The sequence below is a fragment of the Pseudochaenichthys georgianus genome, chromosome 3, assembly GCF_902827115.2.
Source record: "Pseudochaenichthys georgianus chromosome 3, fPseGeo1.2, whole genome shotgun sequence".
NCBI lineage: Eukaryota > Metazoa > Chordata > Actinopteri > Perciformes > Channichthyidae > Pseudochaenichthys > Pseudochaenichthys georgianus.
This window is the reverse complement of record NC_047505.1, coordinates 44400040-44415860: the sequence shown is the minus strand read 5'-3', so window position 1 is coordinate 44415860 and position 15821 is coordinate 44400040. Positions and strand designations below refer to the sequence as shown.

The window sequence follows — 15821 nt, the reverse complement described above, 5'->3', positions numbered from 1 at the left end:
CGTAAAACAACCATTTTCTAAAAAGGAAACTAACTTGGAATATTTTCTTCTCAGATCCTTTCTGCTTGATGTATTCTTTGGGTAGGAACTCCTTCAGGCTAAGAACATGGAAACAGAGAAGCTGAAGTTTGTACAAAAGATATGGAAAAAAAAATTCTGCTACTGCCCTAAAACTCAGAACAATCAATTCTCCGAACAACAAACCTGGATTTGTAAAAGGAAAACAAAATGTTTCTATGCCTCCATGAAAGATTGAACTTGTTCACGTTAAGTCAGTTTTCTGACCCAAACGAGTTCTACACCTCATATTTGGCAAATAATCTGGAGTAAAAAAAGCTTATTTACAACTACTCAATATGGGCTTAATTTACAACACAGAGAACAATGAAAGACTCACTCTAAGAATCCAGGCTTGTGTTTATGCTCTATGTGAGGTCCAAACTGGATCTGGGCCTGAATGCCTGCGAACTGGCAGGCCTTGTCAAACGATACGGGGTGAGAACCGTTAAGGATGTCATCTCGAGCCTGAAAGACAAACCAAACCTTTCATTATTTGGGGTAAAGGTAAAAATCAAAAACATTTGAGAAGGTATTCAATTATACCTATGGATAAAGTATCCGTACTGAAGTTAATTATATTAAGACTATATAAAAGGTTTGTAAGAATCACTAATTTCATTAAAAAGGTATTCAAACGTTATATCATGGCACATTTTCGGAAGCCTTTTGTCAACATTAGGTGAAAATGAAGAAAATAGATATCAGTGTATATCCTCTGGTTTGTAGTTATACTAATTAAGTGTGGTAAATATGAGATGGAACAAAAAGTTTGAGGGTCAAACCTGAACGTAAAGCAGATTGAGTTGGACAGGATCTCTGGAGTCCACGTTCTGGTCCGAGTAGAAGAACTTGCGTCTGAGCAGAAGAGTCTCGTTCTCGTCCACGCCTTGCTCTCTGAACGTCCTGCTGTGGTCCAGCCAGTTCACTGACAACACACAAACACAGCACAGGAATCAGTTAATAAATACATCTAGATATGCATACTGCATCCGTTCAAGGTTGTGTTGTTACAATGATCCAAACTGTGCAGTTAAGGAGAAAGACAAGGATATAAGCAATAAGAAGTACACAATGTATCTTCGTAGTGTCTCCAAAAAGAATCAGGGAATTGTCCAAACTGTGACCTTGACCGCCCCCCTTCAGAAACGCATGTGCTTCCACCCTTTGACTCTCACAAATTAAATCTATTTCTAAGGCTAATTCAATCCCTGATGATGCAATGTAATGTTACAGCCATTCCCCAGTGAAAAATCTGTTCATGTTTATTTATGACATCATTTAATTTTTTTCTCTACAACCATCTGGCGACCCCCAGAGATTATCTTGCGACCCCCAGGGTTGAGAACAACTGATGTTAATTACATGACCGTCATCTCCAAAACATTTCCATTAGTCCTCCATGATTTTTTCCTACTCTCTCTTGGCTTTGCGCCTGAGTTTTCCCTGACGTCCAGTTCTAATAAAAGTCAAAGCGGTTCCAAAAGTGTACACTGAACTGTGTAATGATATGTACGGACGTGTGAGGCCTTTCTAAATAGAGTGTAATGAGTGGAACTGTCGTACTACGCTTAACTGGCTCCAGTCAACATCTACAAATATCTGAAGGTTGACCAAAGGAAACATTTTCTTTCAACTTGTTGTCGGAAATGCCAAGTGAACGGAAAAGTATCTTTAAGTTTACTTTAGTTCAAGGCAGAATTCGGGATATATTGAGGTGAACAAGATAGTGTCGGGCTGAGCGCATTGTGCAGCCTCGGGGTCAAGAGATTTAAATGTACTGCTCCCACAGAAGTTGGTAGACATCAAAGTAAGCTGTAAATGTGCTATTTAATACCCACTGTGAAATGAAATAAAAGTGTAAGGGCATTATGATTTTGTTAAGAGGAGAAAAACCCATGACCCAGCAGGGCAGGCCGACCACTTTAATTACCGACTTCAACTACACCATCAGGTCAAAGGTCACTCTACGGAACTCACAGTCGTCGTCTGTGTGTAGTTTGGCTTTCAGCTTCTCCATTTTTCTCTCGTCTCGCAGCAGCGTCCGGTCTTTCTTCAGCGTGCCCATCCCATCCTCCTTCTTCTCCTCCACAGTCTCCTGGATCACAGAGTATTCTTCATAGTTTGTGATTCCTGTAATCAAAAAGACACAAACATGTAAATAAAAATCACCCACAATATCCCCCAGATGGATACATGTTTGATTTAACAGGATTATTTTCTTAGTGCTTAACAACTGTCTCTGTGGTTTACATTCACATTTGCAAAAGCTCTCGTTAACCAAACCAATACAAATGGTTCATTTAATTTATTCCCATTCTGTTTATTTTGCAATGATAGAGTGAACTATCTGCATGTTTTGAACAGATTTGATTGGGAAAACACTTCGATTCAAATGTTGTTTTAACACTGAATTTAAAGGCTTACTAAGTAACAGTTCTCAAAATGTGCTGCCCATACAGCAGAGCTCAAAAGCAACAGGAAAAGGCCAAAATAAGAAACTATATACCTATTCTACTGCATATAGTCACAAGCAGCTCTCCCACTGTTTTGGAGTCGTCCACCATGATGGTTTTAACGGCCCCGTCCAACATTTTGATTTTCTGGGGCCTCTGCTTCTTCTTGTATTCCAGGATGTCCTGTTCAAAGACAAAGGACAGAGAGAAGAGAAAGAGGAGAGAGGAATGCATGAATTAAATGAAAGAGAGAAAGAGGCGGAGAAAGTACCCGCAGAGAAAATGATCAAATGCATCCAGGTTGCACGTAGAGAGGGGAGAATATAGCCCAGAAACCCTTATTTAACGGCTGCCTATCACAGCCTGCTGCTCCCTTCCAATCCCAACAATGAGCAGAGATTTGGTTCAGAATAATTGGTCACAGTCATGCCTTCTACCTGGGTTGCCTTTGGTGGATTTGAGGAGGAGAACCCATTTAGAGCTGCAAAAGCAACCCCACAGATGTACAGAGAGGCAGCACTACACGACACACAGAGTCACCCAGGCGTCTGGCAGCGGGGATCAGAGGCTGGCGCTGGATCTACTGCTGATCTTCTTTAGAATCACTCTTTAAAGCTTCCTTTGAAGCACTCCCTCTTTTCGCTTTATATCCAATTTCATCATGTGTGCAGCTTGTTTCTCCTGATCTGGTTTAAGTATTTTGGTAAAGCCACTGAGATCTCGAAAGTGTTGAAAAGAAACCCTTAAAACTGGATGAAAGTTAATTTATGACATCTTCATCCAGCAAACTCAATGCACACGGATACTACATTATTAGAGGCGACTAAATGAAACGGAACATTACCTTGATATAAATCATGGATTTCTCTAGGTTTGAATATTTTTTTAAATATTTAGGCTAATGGTAGAAACAATACAAATACAAAAATTGAATTAGTGACTTTTAGGCATTTAAATGCTATATCTTTAAATCAATTAAATTCCACTGTATATATTATTTTTCCATCATAAAGCTTGTTTATGATTTATTTAAATAAAAATCATCACATTGTGCTTTTCCTTGTTCGCAGTTGTATATCTGCGTACGGTATATACGCCTTCTGTGAAGAAGATAAACAGAGTGTGTGTTGGGCGAACAGCTTGTTTGTATTTACCCCACTGCGTAGCATGTAGTAATCGAGCGTTCTTCCAGACTCCAGCCAGATTCCTTTTCTGGGGTCTTCATCAGACAGAAACAGGCCATAGTCTGAAGCTGGAGCAGTGAGGAGAAACAACCGAATTAGCATTAGCATTGCATTCTCTCAACTAGTCTGCTAACATGCTAATGCCGTCAGGTGGAACAGTGATATTGGACCCTGCCAACCTATTCTGATCACTACTTGTATACTTTACGCGAGTAGTGAAAGTTGGCAAGCTGTGATTGATGGGGGCCGAGTGTGGCATCTCGCTCAAGTCAAGTTAAGAATGTATGATATGTTCGCACAGACGAAAATAGCATATAGTCTAATCCCAGCATTAGACAATATTATATATTATCCAAGACCGGTAAGAGTGGAATCTGAGGGTCATGAAGACAAAGGTATAAAAGTTGTAACTATTATGAATGAGATTCTTTTCCTAAAATGTTGTTTATTCCAAGTCTATTTAGATTATTTAGTTTGTGAGCCCCAGGACATCCATCCCCTAAACTGTCAATTTGAAGTACTAATCTGCAAAATAAGATAAATGTTGTAAATACACAAGGTACACAGTTCTGTGAATAATAACAAACATATTTTGTTTTACTCTCGTTGATACACTGAGTTCATAGTCTTTTTACCTTTTACCCCACATTCAGAGTCCTTTTATCATTCTCACCCTGTCCAGCCTGAGCCTCCGGGACTCTCTCTCTGATGATCCTACAGGCGTCATAAATGGCTGTGGATGGCTCAAACTGCATCGTCTTCACCACATTGCACTGGCGAATGCAGATTTTCAGCGACAGCACCACCATCTTGGCAGGCGGTGTGGGAGGGGGGGGGGGGCTGCAGCTACACCTGTGCAAGAGGAGGAGGACAGAGAGGGGAAGGACAGAGGAGCAGAGGGTGAGCTTAATGCATCGCACTCATCAAGGAAGTCCAAAACTTGAGCACAGTGATGAAACTCATCGACTGTGAAGAACGAGCCAGATGTTGGGGAAGAATGACTTTCCTGTTGTTATACAGAGGGAGCATACACTACACTACAATACACTACTCTCAGTCTGATACACATTTCTCTTGCAAATGGGGTAATTATGATGCTCAAATTGAATATACTAAGTGTTACATTAATCCACTTTGTCATCGCTGCTATGGTTGATAAAATAGGTAACATGCTATTTATATTTTCTAACTAAAGCCATTTATCTCTTCACGTATCTGCCCTTTCTTGAAGTCAGGCATGCAAACTCAACACAAGCTAACACTCACACACACAAACATAAAATAATTATTTCCCTCACACCGTCATAAACGATGACATTTTATGAATGTGGGGAAAGTGCTAACTTGTGCACAGTGAGGCCATTGTTATGCTTCATAAAGCAAAAGAGCCGACAACAAATGTATCACTTTTTGAGAACGAGCCATCTGGTCTCTGGGGACAAAGAACAGACTCAAAAGATCAAATAAAGCAACAAAACCACTCGCAACAACTGGAACTGGAGAAACAGCTCTGCACTGGATACATGTTTATATTAGGCCCCGGCCATACGAGGACGAAAACGGTAATTTACGTTACTGTTCAGTGTCATATAGACCGTTCGGCCACACGAGGACGACCGAATACGGCACTAAACGACTGCGGAAACGATAACGGGTCCCAAGGTGGATAGAACGGCATACGCAACGCTCTGGGGGGTCCAACGGCTCCGTGTGTACGCCCTATATGATCATTTTCTGATAATGATGATGAGGCAATAGCCCCGCCTCTCCCCACCTCTGCTGCTCACCCCGCGTCAAAGTAAACTGCACACTGAATTCAGATTATTTATCTTTCTCTCGATATGGACATAAACGCGAGTGAAGTCTAATCTGACAGGACGGAGACACCTCTCAAACTACCTAAACTAGTTATAAATATGTTTATTTTTACTGTCGGCCGGGTCACTCATTACTGGATCAGCTGCTGCATGAGACAGACACTGGCGCGGTCCGAAGAGAGGGAGGAAAAAGAGAGGCTCCGTGTATTTTATTATTATATTATATAGAGTCGTTATTCATTTGTTTTAAAGCTCAATAAATAACAAACAAGACCTTTGACCGGCACTTTTATAATTTTGTCCGGAAGATTTAAACTTTAATACACGTTGACTGGCGAAAAACTCTGCCCGGTTCCCTCGGCCCCCACCGCGGAGAATAAACAGAAGGGCAACCATGACAACCATGGTTCTTCGCTGCTTTTGTGGAGGAAGTTACAGCGCCACGTACAGGCTCCTGCATATGTACTGCAGCTTCTCCAGCGGTTGGAGCTAAACGGAGCGGTCTCGTGTGGACAGACACTATCCGGATAATTATTGCGTGTGGACGGAAGCTTTTTTGCGATTGCGTTTGCGTTAATCCTATCCTTTTAGCCGTTTTCATCCTCGTGTGGCCGGGCCTTAGATATAGGATGAAATAAACCACTTCTTAAACATCACACTACTCAAAACCGTTTCTTTCCGAGTGTAAAAACACATCGAAAAGAGTCTGTATATGTGATGATGATGATGATGTGTGTTCAGAGGCAGCAAAGCCATTTCCTGCTTTGCATCTTCTGAAGTTTAAGTCAGTATTTAACTGCTCGATGTGCTGTTTAAACAATTATTTGCTAAGAAGTTCACCACATTAATTAAAGGGTGGTGATATGTACTGCCCCCAAGTGGCCAACAAATAAAAGGGATATTGATTTAAATATGGATAATACGATTTGGCACAGCTGAGGTTCACAACGATTAAATGCAAGAGGAAGAAGAAAGCAGTGAGCTCCCTAACAGAACACCTCCTGTGTGGGAGAAACAGGAACACAAAGCCCCTCTGTGTGTGGGGGTCAAAGGTGAGGGGTCAGTCAGGGTCATGGCTGAAGTACACAGACGGCCCCTCATCTGCTCCGAGGCTTCTGACCCTCACCCAGACGTTCAGAATCTGGTTCCTATGTGAGATGTGTTCACATACAGGGGAGAAGGTTTGTCTGGCATACAATGTTGACACTCCTCCACAGTGTCTGGAAGCTAGTGGGTGAAGGATTACAACTAAACACTATCTATATCTAAACTGTATACATACTTTTATACATATTTTTATATATTTGTTTTTGTATTCGGGATTCTGGGAAACAGTATTTCGATCTCTCCGTCTCTACCATGGTCTGTACACACAAACTGAAAGATTGACAATAAAGTTGACTGACTATCTAAGGATTTTTAAAAAGAGTTGAGTATTTAGCTGTAGCATGAAACACGATTTTTTAAATAGTTCTAATATATGAAAACAAAAATATGTTATGCAGCTTATAAAGACTATATAACTTCCTCTATAGCAGATCAACATTTGCTCTTCATTTCTTTTGGGTCTTACAATAATTATTACATTACATTACATTACATTGCATTTAGCTGACGCTTTTATCCAAAGCGACTTACAATAAGTACATTCGACCAGGAAGACACAACCTTGTAACCTTGTAACACCAATAATACAGTTCTGATTGTTGCATTATGCTTTAGTTGCACTTTGTTTTAGTAACGGTCGAGCCAAGGATTCTAATCCAACATACTTGGTCAAATTCAGCTCATACAGTTGCAAGAAAAAGTATGTGACCCTTTGGATTCTCCACACATAGCGTTGTGTGTTCCTTCCAAACAACTCAACTTTGGTTTCATCTGTCCACAGAATATGTTGCCAGTAGTGCTGGAACATCCAGGTGCTCTTTTGCAAACTTCAAACGTGCAGCAATGTTTTTTCTGGACAGCAGTGGCTTCCTCCGTGGTGTCCTCCCATGAACTCCATTCTTGTTCAGTGTTTTACGTATCGTAGATTCGTCAACAGAGATGTTAGCATGTGCCAGAGATTTCTTTAAGTCTCTAGCTGACACTCAAGGATTCTTCTTCACCTCATTGAGCATTCTGCACTGTGCTCTTGCACTCATCTTTACAGGACGGCCACTCCTAGGGAGAGCAGCAACAGTGCTGAACTTTCTCCATTTATAGACAACTTGTCTTACCGTGGACTGATGAACATCAAGGCTTTCAGAGATACTTCTGGAACCCTTTCCAGCTTTAGGCAAGTCAACAATTCTTAATGGTAGGTCTTCTGAGAGCTCTTCTGTGCGAGGCATGGCTCACATCTGGTAATGCTTCTTAAGAATAGCACATTCAAAACTGGTGTGTATTTTTTATAGGGCAGGGCAACTTTAACCAACACCTCCAATCTCGTCTCATTGATTGGACTCCAGGTTGGCTGACTCCTGACTCCAATTAGCTCTTGAAGAAGTCTTTAGCCTAGGGGTTCACATGCACTGTGAATGTTTACATGGTGTGTTCAATAAAAACATGAAAACATATAATTGTTTGTGTGGTATTAGTTTAAGAAGACTGTGTTTGTCTATTGTTGTGACTTGGATGAAGATCAGAACACATTTTATGACCAACTTGTGCAGAAATCCAGGTCAGCTAGCTCCATGTGTGCACAATAAACCACAACCGAGTTCATATACCGTACAGCCCGGGCTCTGCACATCGGAGACTAAGATAGTATCTTGGACCGAGCCAAACCACATTATGTCAACTAATTAGAAAAAGAGGTGTGTGTATTTGTGCACGGACAAGTGAATGTAAAAATAGAAAGGTAGTTGGAGCTATAGGAAGAGTAAATGTATTACTAGTATTTGTTTGGGAGATGCATCAATAATCAAAACATTTTCTACAGGAGCTCTGAACCAACCTATTAGTCACAGTTATTGCTTTTGGGCTCTGTCTCGAGCTTCTGTTGATATATGGATTGGACCACAACCAAACGCAGTCACACGATGCGGCTTTCACACCAGCGCTTTTCCCTTTCTAGCTCCGAGCGGGAGCTTTTCTGGTTCAGCTCCGGTTTCCCTTTTCTGCTCCCGCTCTGTTCACACCGCCCAGAGCTGCTGCGTCATGACGTCACCGTTTACACCGACAACAACAACAATGGCCGATTGTATTGAAGCGCTGTTTGCTTTGGTTATCCTCTTACGAAACGAAATGGAAGGCATCGGACGACTTTACAAACATCACATGCGAAATGCAAGACTTTTTTGTGGTCTTCAGCATCTACTTCAACGACGAATCTGCCCCTGCCCCCGCCTCGACATAAGAGAGACGCCGCCTCTTAGCTCCGAGTCTAGACCGACAATTTTTTGGAGCTGGAAGTGAACCGGATTCCGGAGCTAAGAGGCGGCGCCTCTGCGGTGTGAACAGGAAAAACCGGTACTTTTCAGGCTCCAGCTCCGAGCCGGACCTGAAAACGCGTTGGTGTGAAAGGGGCATATGAGAGCCTGCTTTAGTGATTACCTTATAAGAATAGACAGAGCTTCAAAAAGAAACAAATGAGTATATAAGCTATTTTCAAAATACTTCAAATCCTGTATTGTCCTATAACTAAGCACCACCATCTGGAGACACGATTATGTTTCTTCTGTTTTGATTTGATCACAGACTGCCGCCTGAGGTTCTATATTTTTCACCTGTTGGGTTGTATTTGTTCGCCTCCACAAACAGACCGGAATAATCAGATATTTTTCATTTAGACTGTAATCACTGCATCTCTGCAACGAGACGAGCAGCAGGAAGAAGAGATGAGATAAGATGTAGCAATGAGGAAAGAACATGATGAACTAATTACAGGCTTGGCTGCCATGACCATAGAGTTAGAAACATAGAGATAACAGTATCATGGCTGTGTCTCTACAAACGGGCCATCACTAACAGTAGATTTGTTAGCCACATCATGGTTTCATATCCTTTACTTTGCTGCAATCCACGGCACCCTGAGGTGCTCCTGAATTGAACTGTAAATGTTAAATAAACCAGCAGGGCTGCACGTTATTTGACTTGTTTTTTCATAATGATATCCTTTCATTACATCCATGTTCATTTAACTCATGATACAAACAGCTCTAAGCCAATACACATACAGCATGAGCATATTTTTGACTTGTGTTGGTCAACCCTTTATACATTTTATGAATCAGACAAAAAAACAGTACAATATCATACCAAAGAGTAAAAATCTACTTCATACTGCACGCCAATGAGTCCTTGCCATTTGACATCTCTTGCCGTTCATGAAGTTTTCGTTAGCCATGACTTGCATTAATTAGTTTCATAGCTAGTAGATGACATAATAACTGAGAGAAATATAAAACTGTCGTTCGTCTATATGCTTTAATTTTCAAAATGTAAAAAATACCACAACATATTTTCTTCATCAATATGACACAGCCAATTTAACCCTGACCCAACAGGCCGTTCTGCACTTTTTCACCCAATTCAACAACATTAGGTTCAAACAGGCAGCCAACATCTGACACAAGACAAGTACAATGTTTGCACATTGATGCCACAGGATATTTGGCATCCCAGGTTAAATTCATAATTTTGAAGGATGTACAAAAACGACTTTATCAGCTCAGACAAAATCATTTTCCGTTTAAGCAGAAGTATGAAAACGAGTTATGCAACACACTATTACAGCTGATTATCCTTCCCTAAACCCTAAATCATTAGCATTAAAGTGAATCTTCAGTTGATTATACTTTCATTCACTGCACTCAAACAACACAATATTTGTGTTGTTAAGCTGAAACAACACTTTCCATTTATTTGACATCAAACTTTTAAACAGATTAAATACAAATCACGCTTCACAAAGCAAATAATGAGCATGACTGTGAGCATGACATTCCAAAGAAGCCAATTAAAAGAAATGGAGGTAAATCTCTCCTTCATCCTGCATCAAAACAAAGAAGTCTCCACCAAAGCCGGATTACCACCAAAGCATCCCATCATACATTTTCCCTTTCCTGCATTTTATTTTTCCAAGATCAAATGTGATTGCAAAGCTCCCAAAACACGTTAGCACAACCAACTCATTATGTGGCGACCAAATCCAGTGTGGGAAGACGACTCTAGTGCAGGGGGGTCAAACTCAAATACACAGTGGGCCAAAATACAAACATGGGGTACTAGGCGAGGGCCGGACTGGTTCAATGTGTATTGCAAAACTTATTGAAATGAACTTATTGCACATATTACACCTGGAACTAACAAAGCTTAAATGATTGCCTATAAAAACAACATTAAATAATCAGTTGCATTCATTTCTTATGGCTCTATCTGCAGAGTCATTTCTTATGATTACATTTTTCCACAGGCCGACAGCAGCTTCAAAAAAACAATTTCTTTCTTTATTAGGAGTTAATCGCAATTCAGCTTAAACAGATTAAATGTTATGTGGAAAAAAAAGGTATGAATGTATTTTATGTGGATAAATTGTTATGCTATAATATAAATAATATATATAATATAATAGATGGATGAACTCAGACGATTGCTAACAAACATCAGGTAGGATTTTCTGTGAAATGGCAAGATGGGTGGGAAGGGGTAGGGACGGGGTGGCATGGGAAAGGGATTCCCTATATATATTTGTTTTTCTTTCTTTGTCTTTTCTTTTTCTTTTTGTATTGTCTATATAATTTGTATCTGTATAAGTCCCTTTTGTGAGGGCAAAAAAAAATAATAAAAAGTTTCCCTCAAAGAAAAAACCAAACGTGCCCTGTTGTCGCAAGAAAAAAAGTGCAGAAGGAAACATCCATTAAACTCAGTGTGCTGCTCTGTGATGCTAGTTCAAGCCAGATACTTGGCATCTCATCTTGGGTGCAAGTTCATCAATGTTTGGGCTCAGGCTCTGAGCTGAGGAAACCCTCAGGATGGAGTGAAGGTGTGCGTGCAATATACCGGCAGGCCAGATCTAATAGTAATTAGAAATTATCCAGTGGGCCGAAATTAAATCCACCAAGGGCCTGATTTGGCCCCCGGGCCTTGAGTTTGACACATGTGCTCTAGTGCATGCAGCAGAAAGAAACCCTTAGTTATAATCATGTATTGACCTAAGGCAATTAGACAGCTCTCTCTTTTTGAATACGTATATGTCGATTCAAAAAGTGCACAAGGTGTAAGACAGTCCCAATAATAACTGCCTATGTGTACAATCGTGTAAATATGAGTAGGAGATACTTAGAAACAAACAATCTATAACAATACTGTAAACAGAGATGTAGCACTAACATCTCTAGCATCAATACCAGCTCAATAAACGGGGTCCATTAAAGCTTCCATGCAGGATACTTTTTAGTCAAAGAAAACCATTCATGTCACAAATTGTTATGGCAACCCTATATTTATTTAGTTTGAGATATATTAGCATGGATCAAAGCAGTGCCATTTTTATTCCGAAAACATTTGAAGAGCATCATTTAGTCATACTCAAATCATATGAATAGGAAATGTCTTTCATGCAATAACCCAATAAATACATAAATGGCTCGTTTATCCAGCCCTGGATTTGGCATGCTATGTTCCAAATCAGCCTATTCAGGTCAATTAAGACTAATAGCCGTATACAATTACAGACGTAGAAGCACACGATGTTTTAGCAGTCGACTTCACTTGTGTACACAGCAAGCAGAAATACTACTTGACAGGTATTTTCTTCAGGAGATTGAGAAGAGCTGCATTTTCAGAGATGACTCCAGCAGCGTAGTTTAGTGCAACCTGCTCCATCACTCCCGTCTCTATCTCTTTCCCTCATGGTAAATACATCTGGACGCTGGTCCATCTGTTTGCCATCATGCTTTATTTAACTGCCTGCCTGCTGTATTTGACTGCACCACTCATCCATCTGCTGCTCCAGGGTGCAGCTTTATCTGTGGTCGATACCTCTCTCAGATTTACTCCACACTATCAATGCCACACAGGAGAGGAACAGTGATGTCAATCCAAACGCCAAGAACCTAGCAGTCATGAGTCTTTAAAAAAACAAAGTAGTTTCTACAAAATTGAGACAACTCACCAGTGTCTCATACATTGAACCATCAATGCATGAAACATAACAGACAGAATAGTCAACATCAATCATTCATTTGCTCTACACTCCCACACTGTGTAATGCATAAGCACAAGAACCCCCCCCCCCCCCACCCACCCACCAACCACCTCACTCATGACGTTATACACAACTGCACCAGTTACACCTACACCTCTTTGATCTACTGCAGGCTCTCATAACAAAGAATATTCAAAAGTATCACTCTGCGGTATGCAACATTTCACACGTGGTTTGCACCACAGACAGCAGAAGCTTATTCAGGCCGAATCAAATCAAGGTGGACTGGCCTTTTTGTTAAATAATTAATAAAGGAATTTTCCGGAATATATGAGTGTGCATCATGACTAGCCTTCATAAAATATGTATATACATTCATCAGGTTCGATTCGTAACATGAAGAGTGAGTAAACTCCATGCTGATGAGATGCAAAAGCTTGTGACAAAGCAGGCAAATGGGTTTTGAATGTTACGCCATGTCAGCAACATGGCTCTATGGATGGCCATGTTTGTTGGTCCAACATTATCTCAAGAAGATAAATCCCAGAGGCTTTGATGATACCAGAACCTTCTCTTGAGCCCCACCACAATGTGAATCTTTTTAATCAAAACCAGCAGAAAAGTTTGGCTTTGGTTGAGCACCTGTAATGTCATGCACTGAGCTTACCTACAGTAACGAGAAAAGCATGCATTCAAGTAGCCAAGCCCTGAAAGAGCTTTTTAGCCTTGTATGATATTGATCCCAGAACAAAGGCTGTAACACTGTAGATGTATATTCAGCCAAATACATTGCAATGGTGAGGCCACCATGCAACTCAGTCCTTAACAACAAAATAGCCTGGAGCAAAAGTAAAGGCACCCTTGATGTGTCATATAGTAAGGGTCAGACAAACCGGAGAAACATTAATGGGAATTCATTTAGAAACTTTACCATTTGAAATGACAGTGTGACAAGTTCTCCTTACGTACTGCGCTAATAAGTCTGTCAATAATCTTATGACCTAACCAGCCTTTTTCAGGATTAGCCTGAGAGACTTTGGCTGTGACATAGATACAGGGAATAGACAGAGGCAGCGCACAAAGAAAACTTAAGATTGAGAGGAAAGCAGGTTACATTTTCCACGGTTCACACACAACATTCAATTTCATTTGGCGAAAAACTTCCATTTTAAGAATTGGACAAAGGCTCATGAGACAAAAGGAAAATGAGACCAAGCACTGAAACATGTAACCATTGTTCAATAGATCAATGAGTGCCTGCTGGGAATGCTCGGGCCCTATTACAGTAACATGGCCTCTAATCCAATAATAGAACAAGGCCAATACTGGAGTAGTTCTGGACCAGGGAACATATTCAATATTGGGCCAGAGGATGTCGGTAGCCTACTTTTAACTCCAGGGCCAAACTGGGATAGCACAGGAAAGGTAATTAGTCCACCTGCTTCGTTTGGTTTACCTCTGATCATAGCTGTTTTACTAGCACACATCCATTCACGTTAATATATGTAATACCGTTGGGCTTCATCTTAGCAACTTGTTATCTCCAGATACTCGTTTGCTATTTCTAATGGTATGTTAAAGCATATTGTTCCTGACCTAAAGCAAGGCCACTTGGCTCTGCACTTGGCAGCATATTACACAGCGCAGCACAATAGAAGCTTATGACAGTGGCTCTCACTCTCTCCGACACCACACACGGCCTCAGGAGATGCGGAGAGGGTCGAGGGCGGCTGGAAAGTCAATCTTGTTGTTTTCAAAAAGCTGACAGCAAAAAAAATCGGAGGCATTTTGAGGTTGGGGTTATGTAGAGGAATATTTGTGTGATGTGGACCTTGTCACTCCAAATTATTCATCTATACCTAACCATCCAAAATAATGGATGTGCTTGTGTGACTTCAATACATTTGTTTATAGGCTTTCAGTTTGAGTTTTGAGACGGTACATTCACACTCATAGAAACCTTTCTGTAGCATCTTGACCACTTTTCTGTACAAGCCAGTGTCTTTGTATTTAATCTGGATCTCTTCCTTCTGCTATGACATTTTTTCCTGCATAATTGCCAATGTGTCTTATATACTGATATTTCACATACAAGTAAACAAAAGCAGGGATTTTATTACTGACCTTCGATTAAATACCCCTTTTTTAAAGAAACGGTATTTTTTCTCACCATGGTCATCATTTTGTTGCAAACAAAGCTTAAACAACACATAAGAGACTCTCTCTCTCCGACTTGTCATCGAGCAGGATCGGACCGGATCTAAAGCATACAGTCTGTCACACACGGGCACAGTTCAGAGTGACGTCATCGCAGGGTAAATGGGGCTGTGGTGGCCGGCGGGTGGAAAGAGTACACTGGGTATATTTCACACAGCCTGATATTTAGGCGGCGATGCATGCAGGTGAACTGAGAAACTATTTATGATTGGGTTCCACAAAGTAATTACATTGTTAACGAAAGCTAGTGTGTGCAATCTTTCTTCTTTTCTTAAAATGGCATGGCACCAGAGAGCTGCAATACAAATGTCAAGTTTCTGATTCCATTACAAACTACTTTCTTTACCTATTAAATTTGCTCCAACATTTCTGATATAGCAGAAACATTTTTATCTCCAGCGAATATCTCCAGTTTAATTGCCCTATAGTGGCACTCTGCTGATAGCTCTCACAATGTTCTCCAATGCGCAGTGATGAAAAACACACCTCTTCACACCCCTCCATGTGAGAAATAAAGCCTGTTGGCATAATCATCCACTTGGTTGGTGGTGGAGTCAGCTGACAGAAGGCAAACCTCCTGAGTGACAGTAACTGCATGTCTGCCTGCGTGTGTGTTTGAGTACGAGTGCTAGAGAGAAGGAGGAAAAGTGAGTTTGGCAAATGCTTCTGGCGTTTGTATACCTGCCTCTTTATACGCAGCGGCAATAATGCAGGCGTCAAGTTTCATGCGGAGGAGAGAGAAACCGTTTCCCGACACTCCTACAAATTCAACATATCACTGTATAATGTAGTAATTTATTGTTATTACCTTGTTGTTGTTCTTATGAAGCCATAAAAAGGTGCTAGAAATTTTTTTTAAGAGCTAAGCATATCCTCCTTCCTGCTTCCTTGTCTTCAAGCTGTAAGAGAGGGATGGAGCCGGGATCAATTCAGCTCCTCTTCACCAGAGGAGGGAATC

At 40.8% G+C, this 15821-nt stretch overlaps 1 protein-coding gene across 2 annotated transcripts in view; it reads right to left on the bottom strand.

Annotated features, from left to right (window-relative positions):
• The window catches only part of tln2a (talin 2a), a 99829-nt gene that overhangs the window by 54398 nt on the left and 29610 nt on the right, over positions 1-15821 (bottom strand). For both annotated transcript variants that reach the window (XM_071207143.1, XM_071207144.1), the window contains exons 3-9: positions 4371-4549; positions 3668-3765; positions 2567-2696; positions 2038-2190; positions 843-985; positions 398-525; positions 35-98 (exon numbers count right to left, since the gene is read on the bottom strand). In XM_071207143.1, coding sequence (XP_071063244.1) covers positions 35-98; positions 398-525; positions 843-985; positions 2038-2190; positions 2567-2696; positions 3668-3765; positions 4371-4506 — 852 coding nt within the window. In that variant the 5' untranslated portion in view covers positions 4507-4549. The remainder of the gene's footprint in view (positions 1-34; positions 99-397; positions 526-842; positions 986-2037; positions 2191-2566; positions 2697-3667; positions 3766-4370; positions 4550-15821) is intronic.